Source organism: Neophocaena asiaeorientalis, unplaced genomic scaffold (genome assembly GCF_003031525.2).
Source record: "Neophocaena asiaeorientalis asiaeorientalis breed wild unplaced genomic scaffold, Neophocaena_asiaeorientalis_V1.1 scaffold171, whole genome shotgun sequence".
Lineage (NCBI taxonomy): Eukaryota > Metazoa > Chordata > Mammalia > Artiodactyla > Phocoenidae > Neophocaena > Neophocaena asiaeorientalis.
The window spans coordinates 888,518-900,613 of record NW_020174013.1 but is presented as its reverse complement, the minus strand read 5'-3'; the positions used below and the strand labels follow the sequence as shown (position 1 = coordinate 900,613).

Sequence of the window (12,096 nt, the reverse complement as noted above, 5' to 3'; positions counted from 1 at the left end):
AAAAAAAAAAAAAAAAAAAAAAAAAAAAAAATTACAGGGACTTCTACTGTTGAAGAGAACAGGAGCCTCTTAGGGGACGTCTGTGAATGTAGGATTATCTAGAATAAAGATCTCTCATTTACTGAATGCTTCCTATGGTCCAGTTTCCATGTTAGTGCTTTACATATGTTACTTCATTTACTCCTTATACCAATGTGAATAGGTACTGTTATCCTATTTAACATATAAGGAAACTGAGAACTCAGAGTACTAAGGGCAGACAAGGGATCTGAACCCAAGTCTATGTTTGTTTGGATCATGGATACACCTCCAGATTAAATACAATTGTAAACTGATTTGTGCCCCATTCACTTCATTATCTCTGGGACCCTGAGTCCTTTCAGGCTTAGAAATAAGTCCTGCTGTTGAGCAGGACACACCCCAATCCCGACCAGCTGCCGGCACACTGAGCAGGAATGCTCTTTCAGAATCAACAGTCTGAACCCTCACCTGAGACTAAACATTGGTTTGGCGATATGATCAAGAGAGGTAAACGCCCAGGGGCCAATGATAACGATGAGCTCTTTCCCCAGACATGAGCTCTTTCCCCAGACGAGAGGCGATTTGGGGCTCTTGGTGAGATGATAGTGATAGAGAGGGAATTTAATGCTGAAAATGTCTGGAGAGGCACTGGGAGCTGCCCTCAAGTTGTGCTGGCGAAATGAGAAGTATGAAGATATTAACCATATTCGTGTCATCCAAATACAACAGGCGTTTCAAGAAGGTGTTGACAGTGTGGAACCCTGCGGAGAAGCCATCTGGAGACACCATGGCGGGCTCACGCTTGGAGATCAGTGGAATTTGGGCCTCAGAAGAACTACCCTGTTTGTGCAGAGATACTCAGAGCTGACGTCTCCTAAGAACTCACGGGCTGTGACTTTCAAAGCAGTGGTCAGCCTGAGATGTAGCAATACTGATGAGATACAGTGGTGTGGGCCCAGCTCCAGCTAAGAAGGCATTGTATAACTTTTAATACAGCTTTATCTCAAGGGAGCTAGTAAAGACTGGAACTTTGACCAAGTGGACACATCACAGAAAACTGACATCAGCCAACGCTTACATTCATAACCAACTGGGCCAAACTTTCTAGTATATGAGGAAAGTAGAAAGGAAGATAATTAGAATGAAAATTAAGCTGCGATGAGATAAAAGTGCATTTCTCACCGTTTATAGAAAAAGAAAAAATAGTTCCAAAGACTATTAGTAAACTACTGTTGGAAAAAGTCTCCCTTTTGAAAGGACTTGGAGAGGATCGACAGTTGCTGCCCTTTTAAATGCTGCCATGTAAGGAAATGGTCAGAAGAAAAACGATGTGTGTTTGCAGGTGTCTTACTCTGTGAATTCCTTTGCTATATATATATCCATGTGCCTCAAGGCAAAACATGAGTGACCAGATAGATGGAGGTGATAGAAAAACTGAAAGGTAGAGGGTAAGAAAAGGAAAAAAAATCTGAGAAACAGTATCATTTGGTGAAACTTCTGTCCGAAGAGTTCAGAGGCTGCTCACTTATCTCAGAAGGAAAAACAGCTGATCCTTGAATAGAAGGCAGGAGAAAATATTCTTTGAAGTAGGAGTCCACAATTGCAACAATGCTTGGTCTCTATTCAGAAAGATCCATGTGGCAACTCACTAAAGACATTTGGAAAAACACATACCTACACATCCATATATATCAATACCTGTATGTTTTTATATGTCTATATCTACATAGTCACACACCCACAATAATACATCAATAATTTTGTGTGTGTTTAAGAACTTTCCGTATCTCTGTAATAGAGAAAACTAGATTTGATTTCACTGACTTTCAGTGCTTAAGTCAATCATCTATTCTTAGTAATATCTTTGCATTTCCACTGGTTGGAGTTCTTCACTGAGTACACCGTTTAGCAAAGACCCAGATGCAGGCCACACTCTGCACACTCATGCCTATAATTAAAGCATGGGGTCTTCATTGGAACATATGACTTTTCCTTCCCCAAAGAGTCAACAAAGAGTTCTGTCTCATTAAATTGTTCATTTATCTTCTGTTTCAGTGGGCACTAGTGGTTTTTCATATTTAACTAGCAAAACATGCGAATAAGGAATCAGTTTTGATATAGAGCACATCTGGCTTAACTATGCGAAACAAAACAACACTTTGTCATCTGGTCCCCTATAGGGGTATGGGGGCTGCCTGTCACTTTAATACCTTAGTTACTGAGGTGTGTATAATGTCAGGGCTGAAAAGGACTTCCAGTGCCTCTCTGCCAACCCCCTCCCTGGCAGGCAAAGCAGGTGAAGACTGAGGTGCCAGCATGCGGTACCTCCCTCCCAGGCCGGGCCTGCCTTGCTGCAAAAGGCCCAGGCCTCAGGTTCCTGACTGCACCCGTTGTACAGGTGGAGGGAGATACAGAACCAAGACTGACCGGGAAAATACAATCCCTACCCCCAAACCGGACAGTACATTTCAACTTTAAAAGAAATCCGATGCAAGAATCAGGAGACTTCATGTCTCCCTGCCCCTCTAGCTGACACGCTATTTTACTTTGGGTAAGAAAACTAATCTCTCTGTGTCTGTTTTCCAAACAAAAACTGCCTAAGCGTATTTTTCCCTAATTCAGTGGCCTCCACTCGGTGGAAGAAATAATAACTATGAAACCATGCTGAGCTCTTTGGATCAAAGGCACTAGATGAGGTATTATGGTAATAATTACTGTTATGGACAACCATAATTTGGACCGCTATGGATTATAAATCTGTTATGTTCTTCTACTAACTATCTTGATTACCATTATTATGACTGTAAATGTTTTGGATGTGTGGTCACTCTAAACATCTCCATTTGGCAAGACTACCACATATCCATTAATTTAAAAAAAAGCAATATCCACAGACTTCAGTAATTCTCTCCCTCTCGAATATTACTTTATAAATAAGAAGCTTTCATGGAATAAAATTAACAACAACCCCCTCCAATTAACTAAGACATTCAGCCTTAATACACTATCCGTAAGATGGAGAGCTGGAGCTTTAAGTACATAAGCCCACAAACCTGTACACAAATGTAGTTCAAAGACCAATGTAATTGAGTAAACCTTCAAAAATAAGGAGAGTGGTTTTAGAGCTTTAGAATAATTCTCTGGTTTTTGGCTAATCATTTATAGCACCTGGCTGACACTCGTGGCTATTGCTGACAAAAACCAGAGAGCTGAAATACGTTCCAGGGGTCGTCCCCTGCACTTCCCCTGGAATTACAGATGTGATGAGGCAAAAGTCATTTGCTTAGGGAGCACACGAGATGGCGGCCAGCTTTTACCTGAACATGACGGGCAGCACTGTCCCGGATGAATGGTGGGGTTGCCACAGGCAGGCACCGGGCAGGTGATCAGAGCACACATTTCCCGTCCACTGTGACAGTAGCATTCCCGGCACCCATCATGCCAGCTTTCCTCATTTTTATGATGATGACCATCCATGGACAGACATGTGCCTGACAGGACGGGTGGCCCGGCTGCAGCAGGGACCTCTGGACAGACAGAAGGCAGCCTGGTAAAGAAGGAGCCACTGCACAGGAGAAACAGCCTGTAGTTCCTTACAGGTAATGCTACCCAGCCACCAAAAATCCTGTCTACACAGCACAGCTTGTGACACAGGAAAGGATCATGAAAAGAATTTAAGTTAATATGCTCTCAATTTTGAAAAAAGAAAAAAGGGAGTAAAAAACCCTGCAAATACATTTCTCTGCTATTGGTATTTTTTTTCCTCCCTTCACTCTACGTTTTCATATTCTACACAGTAAACAAGCACTGATTGATTTCAGCGTGAATGTTACACATATGTTTAATACATGCAGAATAATCACTCTAGAAATCATTCAGTGGGGCAATCCTGGGCCGCTAGTAACTAACAGATTTTCGTTCTGCAGAACAATTGAAGCAGTGACTAGATTTTTGTTTACTCTGACCCCCTAAAAACACTCTTAAGGTGGTAACTGAACACCTCTGAAAAAACACAGAACAAACTTTAGGGGTCTTTTACTGCTTCATCTGTGGCTCATGTGGACAACTAAAACCAGCTGGGGTGGGCAGTGGCGCTGGAGCTGGGGTAAGGGCTCACACAGCTTCAGGAACATCCCTTGCGGGGGAAGTCCTGCAAAAGGTACTCCCAGGACTCACACCTATACACAACTATAGGCTGGCATGTGGTTATTCAGCAAAAGTCGACATTCTCAGGGAAAACTGTGTTACCAAGAAAATACACAAGCAGACTGCTTAGCTTCACCCACCCTCAAAGGGCTGTGAAAAGGGACCTTTGCTGTATCAATCGTCTCGATCCACTGCTGGACAGAGGGAGACTCTTATGGAGGTCAAGATAAAGATGCTTTAGGCTAACGTTCCTGAGACAAGTAAAACTGAAGAGCTAAGAAGTGATTAATTTGGTCAATGTGGGGCCCGTTCCTTTAAATTCTATTCTGAGCTCTTATTCCATTGAGATGAAAGGACAAGGGATGGTCCTCTAGAGAGTGACAGTGGTGTCAGAGTGGACAGCAATCACTGAAATTATTTCATTGACTTCCGTTCTTGGTTTCTGTGCCTCTGATTGCTCTGAGCGGGGAAGGGTTATGCGTTGGGACTTACCTCTGCACTTGCAGATAAGACAGCCACGACTGTCCTGCTGGAAACCCAAGGGGCAGATCTTACTGCACGGGAGCTCTGGGCATTTCTTACAGCGACAGATGTCACAGCCATGCTTATTCTTCCTGGGTAATTAAAATTTTGTCAGAGGTTAGAAAATCCAAAAGTCTCAAGTGATGCCCAAGTGCTTAGACCAAGGGTCACTGAAGTGATATTCTCAGTAAGCAGAATGACTTGAACTTCTGCTCTCAAAACTCCCTGGAGTGATGCGTAATTAGCTTCCTGTGGCCATGACCACCACCCACCCATGGCCAATGGTTAGAACTGTCCAAGCGCTTAGGTGCTCTAGGACGTGACTGTCAGAATCCCGATGACGTGACTGTTGATTTAATTGGGAAAAGTGGTACCAACAGTACAAAAAGATGAATGTGCAGCTCCAGGAAGAGGAAGGTGAAGGATATATTGCTGGTCAATGTTGGAGGCCAGCGTTAGGGCAGAAGTCCTTCTTCTGTCAGAACCACAGGCTTCCTCAGATGACCACATTCTCTTGAGAAATTTCAGATGCTACTAAACATTTTACTGAGATATCTACAGAATTTTTTAGCAGATGGAAGAACTTAAGGATCCATAGACCTGGGAATGCTACGTAATGTTGTAGCATGTTGTACATGTAGATATCTTGTATATGTTGATGAAGAACAAAATGTTTAAGAAGTCCTGCAGTCAATGTCCAGTAATTACCTCATTAGTCAGAAAAGAATACCAACTGAAAAATGCTCCACCTGTGGGGCATGACTGAAGCACGGAGGATAAAAGGAAATGGCTGGATGAACTATTTTTTTCCCTTTAATAAGCTACAGTACCTAAATTTTGTGTTGAGCAGAAAGATGATATTAAATAAATGTTTATTAAAAGATCACCATAGTTTAAGTCGACAAAAAAATTCTTAGCAACAATTCCTTATTTTCTCTAAAAGGAGAATGACCCTGTGTATTACAAAAGGTGCTAACCTGCCCTCCTGTGTCTTCTGTCCACTACCTGCAGCTACTGTCTTAGGCTCAACATCTCCTCTACAAGCTTTGCCCTAGTTGGGCTTCCTGGGCAGCAGAGAAGGCAGAGTTAAGTCTATTAATCCTTAAGTTTCATCCCAAGGAGCCCTAAGTGGCAACAGTGGTGTTCAACTAAAAAAATAAACCCTGTTCTTTCTCATCTTGGACAAATTAAGGGGGCTCTAAAAGAAGATGGCCCCCGGGCTTCCCTGGTGGCGCAGTGGTTGGGAGTCCGCCTGCCGATGCAGGGGACATGGGTTCGTGTCCCGGTCCGGGAGGATCCCACAGGCCGCGGGGCGGCTGGGCCCGTGAGCCATGGCCGCTGAGCCTGCACGTCCGGAGCCTGTGCTCCGCAACGGGAGAGGCCACAACAGTGAGAGGCCTGCATACCACAAAAAAAAAAAAAAAAGATGGCCCCATGGGAAATCCTTGGTCTATAACTGTCCAAGTGATAAACTACAATCTGCTAAGTGAAATGAGAACTGAACACTAGGGTCTACGTATTTATATCAATATAATGAAAACAGTGAATTAAATGAATGCTTCACACTCCTGTCATAGACTGTGCCATTTCTAAGCCCTAACAGGGCTTTAACAGATTTGTTTGTTAACTCATTTATTCACTTACCCGTTCCTTCTTCCTTCTCCCATTCCCTTCTCTATATTTCTCTCTCAGAGGCTGTCCTTGAAACATGTGCTAGCCAATGCATTATTCGTTTGCCTACAAGAGTCAACTTGGTCCTTCTTGAATGTGTTTACTGACAGGAATACCAACTGGAATCTATAATCCTCTAAGAGTTTTCTCTCCAAGGTGAAGTTTGGATGAATGCAGCCTTGGTTCTGAACTATCATAACACTGCAGCCAAGTGGTTGTAGGTACTATTATGATAATAATACTTTATTCTACATCAGCAGGTAAGCTAAGAAATAGCTCTACTTTTATTAATATCATATTCATATTTTAGGATTAAGAACAATGATGATTTATTAGTTTACTTGGGGAATTTTAAAGAATAATGTTCCCAAGCTAATTATCCAATTAAAATTAGAATTAAGGTTCCCCTCTCCCTGCTAAACTAGAGTTTCTAAGAGGAAGAATAAAAACAATGCCTTTAAGACGCTGGGCAAGAGGTGATGGCTCTAAATCCCTTATAATTACTAGCACTATATAAACATATCAAATGGAAAAGGCAGAGAGACTAAACTGGAAGGAATCAAGGCAGGAATGACAAAGCAAAATTCTGAAAGGTTATTTTTAAGGAACCAACTTGATACAAAGACAGAAGTGGATTCTAAGACAGACACAAAAGTAACAAATGTGAAATGTCTATTTTCCCCCTAGAATAATCTGAATTTTCATGGGATTTGATTCAATAAAGAATATTTAAAAATACAAGTCATAGTTCTCATCACCAAGGAAATTCATAAGATCTACTGCTATTTTAAAGAATACTATAAATGTAGACAAGCATCAAGGTAGGACAGGGAGGCGTGGCAGGTAAGGATGCTCCATATTGCAAATCAGTAGCTGTCAATTCATCTTAAAATATACATTAAATACGTAATCACAAAACAGTTGCTGCGACAGTGGTGCATAGTTGAAGCGCTTACAACACTGGAACCTCATGACAGTTCCATTCCCTTTGACAGGGTCCAAAGGCCCTTGCTATGAGGAAATCTCACCTAACAGGCCCAAAGTGTCATAACAAGGCTCTAGCCCATCTTCAAAAAAGAGTAAAACTTGATTCTTATCTTTGGAGATACGGCCTTTCCCTGCTTTCTGATTCCTCTAGCAAAACAAGCATAGATATTCTGGATTCAGTACATTGCCGATTCATTCAGAAACACACACAAAGCAGCCAACAAAAAAGGCAAGAGACATTTCGTCAAGTGATAGATAATTAAGAATACATCTTCTGAATTAAGAAATACGTACAGATATCCAAATGGACAATACTTTTCACAGATTATGAGTCTGCACTTCTTGGGGCGCGGGCGGCACTGACAGAGCTCACAGTTGTGGGCATCGGTTAGGAAGCCGAAGGGGCAGTCCAAGGTGCAGCCTCGTTTGAGGCCCGTGCAAAGTTCCTCCCCTGTGAAGACACATGGACAGCACATTTCTTCCAAAGATGAAAGGAACAGAACATGTGACACTTCAGTGCCTTCCCCTAATCTTCCAATCTTCCACCGATGTAAATTTCTCAGCTCTACCACGGCATCAGCAACGGTTAAAAATTATAGATTGTGCTACTTCATGGCTATCAGAACGTAACTTCATGTTTTGGTACTAATATACACAACAAAGTCCAACGCTGAAAAACAGATTTCTGATCAAACCACTGATTACTATTCAAAATGTGAGAAGTGAAAACTTACATCCCAAATTTCATTATGTATTTTTGCTCCTACTGCATGCCCATGAGAAACACATTCTTAAAGGTTCACACACGTTTACCCTTATGAGTTTTAGATGTTACCATATAATACTGCATACCATATTCAGCATAAAGCATTGCTTACCCTTTCTTTAAAAGGTATATCTCTAATAACATAATAACAAAGTGAAATAATCAGTGTTCCAATTAGATATTTTTTTCCCTACCGCTGACAAATATCCAGGTATTTAGATACACTTAGTTAACTGACAAAAAAAAAAAAAAATGTATGTGCCAAAGACATACCTAGATTAATGTTTAACTATCCATTATTTAAAATGTTCAAACTCTCCCCTGTTAGCAGAATCTGGAGTGATGTTTAACTGTCCTCTGTTAGTCAGTTATAACTTATTATTGTAGAAGGGAAAAAAAGGAACAAAGAAATGGTGGCTGGCACAAGAAACTTCTATTAGCTTAATGGAAGCCTTGTAAATAAATTTTAAAAGGTGTGATGTAGGGCTTACTAGAGCAATATAGGCAACAAAAATGTTAAGGTAAATAAGAAAAGCATGCTTGGTGATGTAACTAAAGCAAATTGAGACGTCTGAATTAAATGCAGAATTTGAAAGATAATCAAATTTAAAGAAGTAGACATGATGATGGCAAAAGTATGGCAATGTTTGATTATAGTTCTGCGTGGACTGGTACAGTGGGAAGCTGAGACTACTTTTGTTGAAATAATAAATAAATTTTATGTGTATATCCTTTAAGCATAAATATTGTAAATAACGCACAAGTTACTGGGAAAAACAGAACACATCTGTCCCTTCCACACACAAATCTTATAACCTAAAATTAAACCTTAACTACAATTAATAGGTGAAATGGGTTCATATTTTACATAAATATTTTAAGATAGCATCTCTTGTGAATCTTAGCTGGCAATACTTGCATATTTAATTTGTTATCTTTTAAAAAGGATAATGTGATTTAAAGTACAATTTTCTACTTTGTCATCACCATAAACCTTTCATTACACATATTTAATATAACCTCGTGGGTCTGTATCATATTGTGAAGCAACTGATTACTAATTTGCATCCTTGAAAGTGAAATTCTAAATGGCTCATTTAAAATTTTGTAATTATATGACTTGAAAGGTCATCATTTTTCATCTCTTTCCCATTATTAAGGGAATGACGAAGGAGGGAGAAGACTGTCATAGCCACATTTCTTTCTCTGACACCAAGATCTAAGTTGTGAATCCATTTTTCTATTGCAAAAATTTTAAGTCTTGAAACCAAGTAGATTATGTTGAGAAACAGATGAACTAACGACACTGTGAGCACATCCCTGGGGATTAAATTTCTTGAAACTCTGAGTCTGAGCACCTTTGTGCCTTTATTTCTCTGGTCCTGTAAAAAAGGAGTTTTTCTATAATTTTTAATCTAGAATGGGCTTCATCCTTAATGAAAGCTGTTGCATCACTAAGTTTAAAAAATTTGATATAAACTAAGTTTGTCTTTACCTCTGCTTTGCAGTGGAAGGGAATTTCAAGCAAAGGCTGCTGTGTGTGAACAAAAATACAGGACGTTCATAGACTTCGGACTGGCTGTGACATATTGGGCAGGGTGCCACAATGCTGCCCTGGCTTGGGACTGCTCACTGCCCTGCTATCTCGTTTCTCCTCCCCAGCAGAAGGGAGCTCTAGGGCAGGGACCTATTTTCTTTATTTACACAGTCCAGGTGCTATCATGGTGCTCAGCATGGAGTGAGTGCTCAATAAATACTTGCTGAATGAATGAACCAATCAAGATTCTTGCTATTTACTCCTCTACCCTCATCAAGACTGCCACATTAACAGAAAAATAATGGGATGAAAAAACTTACTGTTAGTACTGAAAAATTTCAAAATACTGGCACTTGCTAAACATCTCCAAATACCACCTTCTAGCTTAAAAATAGAGAATATTAAAGATTTCAAGGTATTCCTAGATCCATGTATCAATTATGGATTTTTCTTCAGAGAAGTATAACGTCAAGGCAAACATTTACATAAAGAGCAGAACAGGTAGATTAGAAACATCTTATTCATAGATGGGTGGGAGTTTTTAAGTTTGTTTGAAAAGTTTTAGTACATCACTGGAGGCAACCACAGAAAGAATGGTGGCTTTATGTTCATAATTTTTCAACATTATGACTTTGTTGTGATCTAAGAATGCTTTCTAATCCAGAAGGGAAAATTACTATTGAAGAGAAAGTGATAAATAATGGCAAAATACGGAGCCTGTGCATTATGGCTGGTCGATAGCAGCTATGCAGTAAGCTCTCTGTTTATTCGGGAGGAAAAAAAGATGTTTTTGCTCCCAGGGCCAAAATGTGGCCCAACTGTGGGGAGCATCATTTGTACTTTGCTGTAGTTGAACACCATGGAGCCTGCAAACAGAACACAGTGTACTGGTGCCCCTAGAGTTGTGTTGTGCTTCTCTGCTGCAGGACTTCACACTCTTGGGTTCTGGCAATTCTCAGCAACATGCAAGCAGTTAAGGATACCATGAATAAAGTTCCTGAGACTGTTAAATAAAGAAGTGCAAGACTGCAAATGGTGGTCCCAATCTTGACCTTGATAAGTGTTTGTTCAGAGTAACAATGAAATGAAAACAGGAGCCTGCCTCCTTGTATATGATGCTGCGACCTTCTTTAGATGCTTGATTCAGATATATGTTTCATGAAAATTATGAAAGGTTTTTTCTCCCTGCTACCATTAATTTTCTATGTCTGCACTGGTTTCTAGTTAAAAGCACTATTAATCCCTAGAATTACAGATTGTTAAAACTGGAAGAGCAGTTACAAATAATCTGATGAAATCCACTTGATTTAAAAATGTAGATGATAAGATGCTAAAAAAGGTGGATGCCATTTAATTCACATAGATCTCATTTACTACATATCGTACCTATAGTAAGCTGAAATGTATTATGTATGTTTGACAGCAAACATTTTGGTTAAAAAGGAATGCTACTAACAGCTTGTAACAATGAAGTGTTAGATTTTTAGTAGCTTATCTAAATGATTTTAGTTTTAACTTTTGTTGCTATCATACATTCTTAAGCATTTTCTACCATGTTTCTTTTCTTTATTCTAAGTATGTCTTTGAATAAAGTTTAAATTCTCTATATGCCCCTGATGCATTACTTTGCTTAGCAGTGTTATAAGAAATGTTATTTGTTACAGGTTAAAAAAGAAAAGCTACAGTATGTTCAAATAAAAGAATCCTGTCATATACCTTCCATGTTCTTTTGAAGGACGTGTTCCTACTGGGTTTTGATTTCAACCTTCAAGTGACTTTCTATAATATGCTTGATTATATTGCAATAGCATTACAACATATTAGCATATTACCAATACATTACCAAGATTAGTCAGGGATAAGGTCCATTTTTAACTTTTTTGTACCCCTAGTTTTTGGTGTATAGAATGAAAGAAGGAATGAATGAGCAGACAACAGGCCAGTAACAGGGGAGAAATATTTATTTGGCATTGGTCTTATTTTAAGAAAGAAATATTGATGCCAGTGGTCTATATATACGTCTAACCCCTAACGGAAAACTTGGGTATAAATGGTTAGGGCCATTGCATGTGAAACAGGCTTTGGTGGGATGCAGAAAAATAACATAAAGGAGAGATTTAGACAAAATCCATACTTATCACGTAGCTGCAATGGGAAAAAGAATATACTTAGCTATCCTTCAGTACCAGGGACTTCCTTTTTTCTAAAGCTAGGTGAAAGAGAGTGAGAATATTTGAGGGTTAAAATTAAAAGGCAAAAGGAAAGTTGTTTGTGTGCGTGTCCTCAGAGGACAGGAAGAACTGGAGGCAGGTTGGTGTCGGAACAAAGGAGGGAAACTGGGGGCTTTCCACATCAGCTAGCTCTAGCTGACTCAGAAATGCATGTTATAAAACAGCTATCGTGTCAACAATTACCATATGTCGGGTAGTAAAGCTAGCTTTGCATT

General features: G+C 39.8%; 1 protein-coding gene across 3 annotated transcripts in view; it reads right to left on the bottom strand.

Annotated features, from left to right (window-relative positions):
* Window positions 1-12,096, bottom strand: part of CRIM1 (cysteine rich transmembrane BMP regulator 1) — a 210,317-nt gene that overhangs the window by 38,944 nt on the left and 159,277 nt on the right. For 2 of the 3 annotated variants that reach the window (XM_024753592.1, XM_024753594.1), the window contains 3 exons: window positions 7,642-7,798; window positions 4,660-4,781; window positions 3,339-3,548 (listed from right to left, as the gene is read on the bottom strand). In XM_024753592.1, coding sequence (XP_024609360.1) covers window positions 3,339-3,548; window positions 4,660-4,781; window positions 7,642-7,798 — 489 coding nt within the window. The remainder of the gene's footprint in view (window positions 1-3,338; window positions 3,549-4,659; window positions 4,782-7,641; window positions 7,799-12,096) is intronic. The other variant, XM_024753593.1, reaches the window with a different exon arrangement.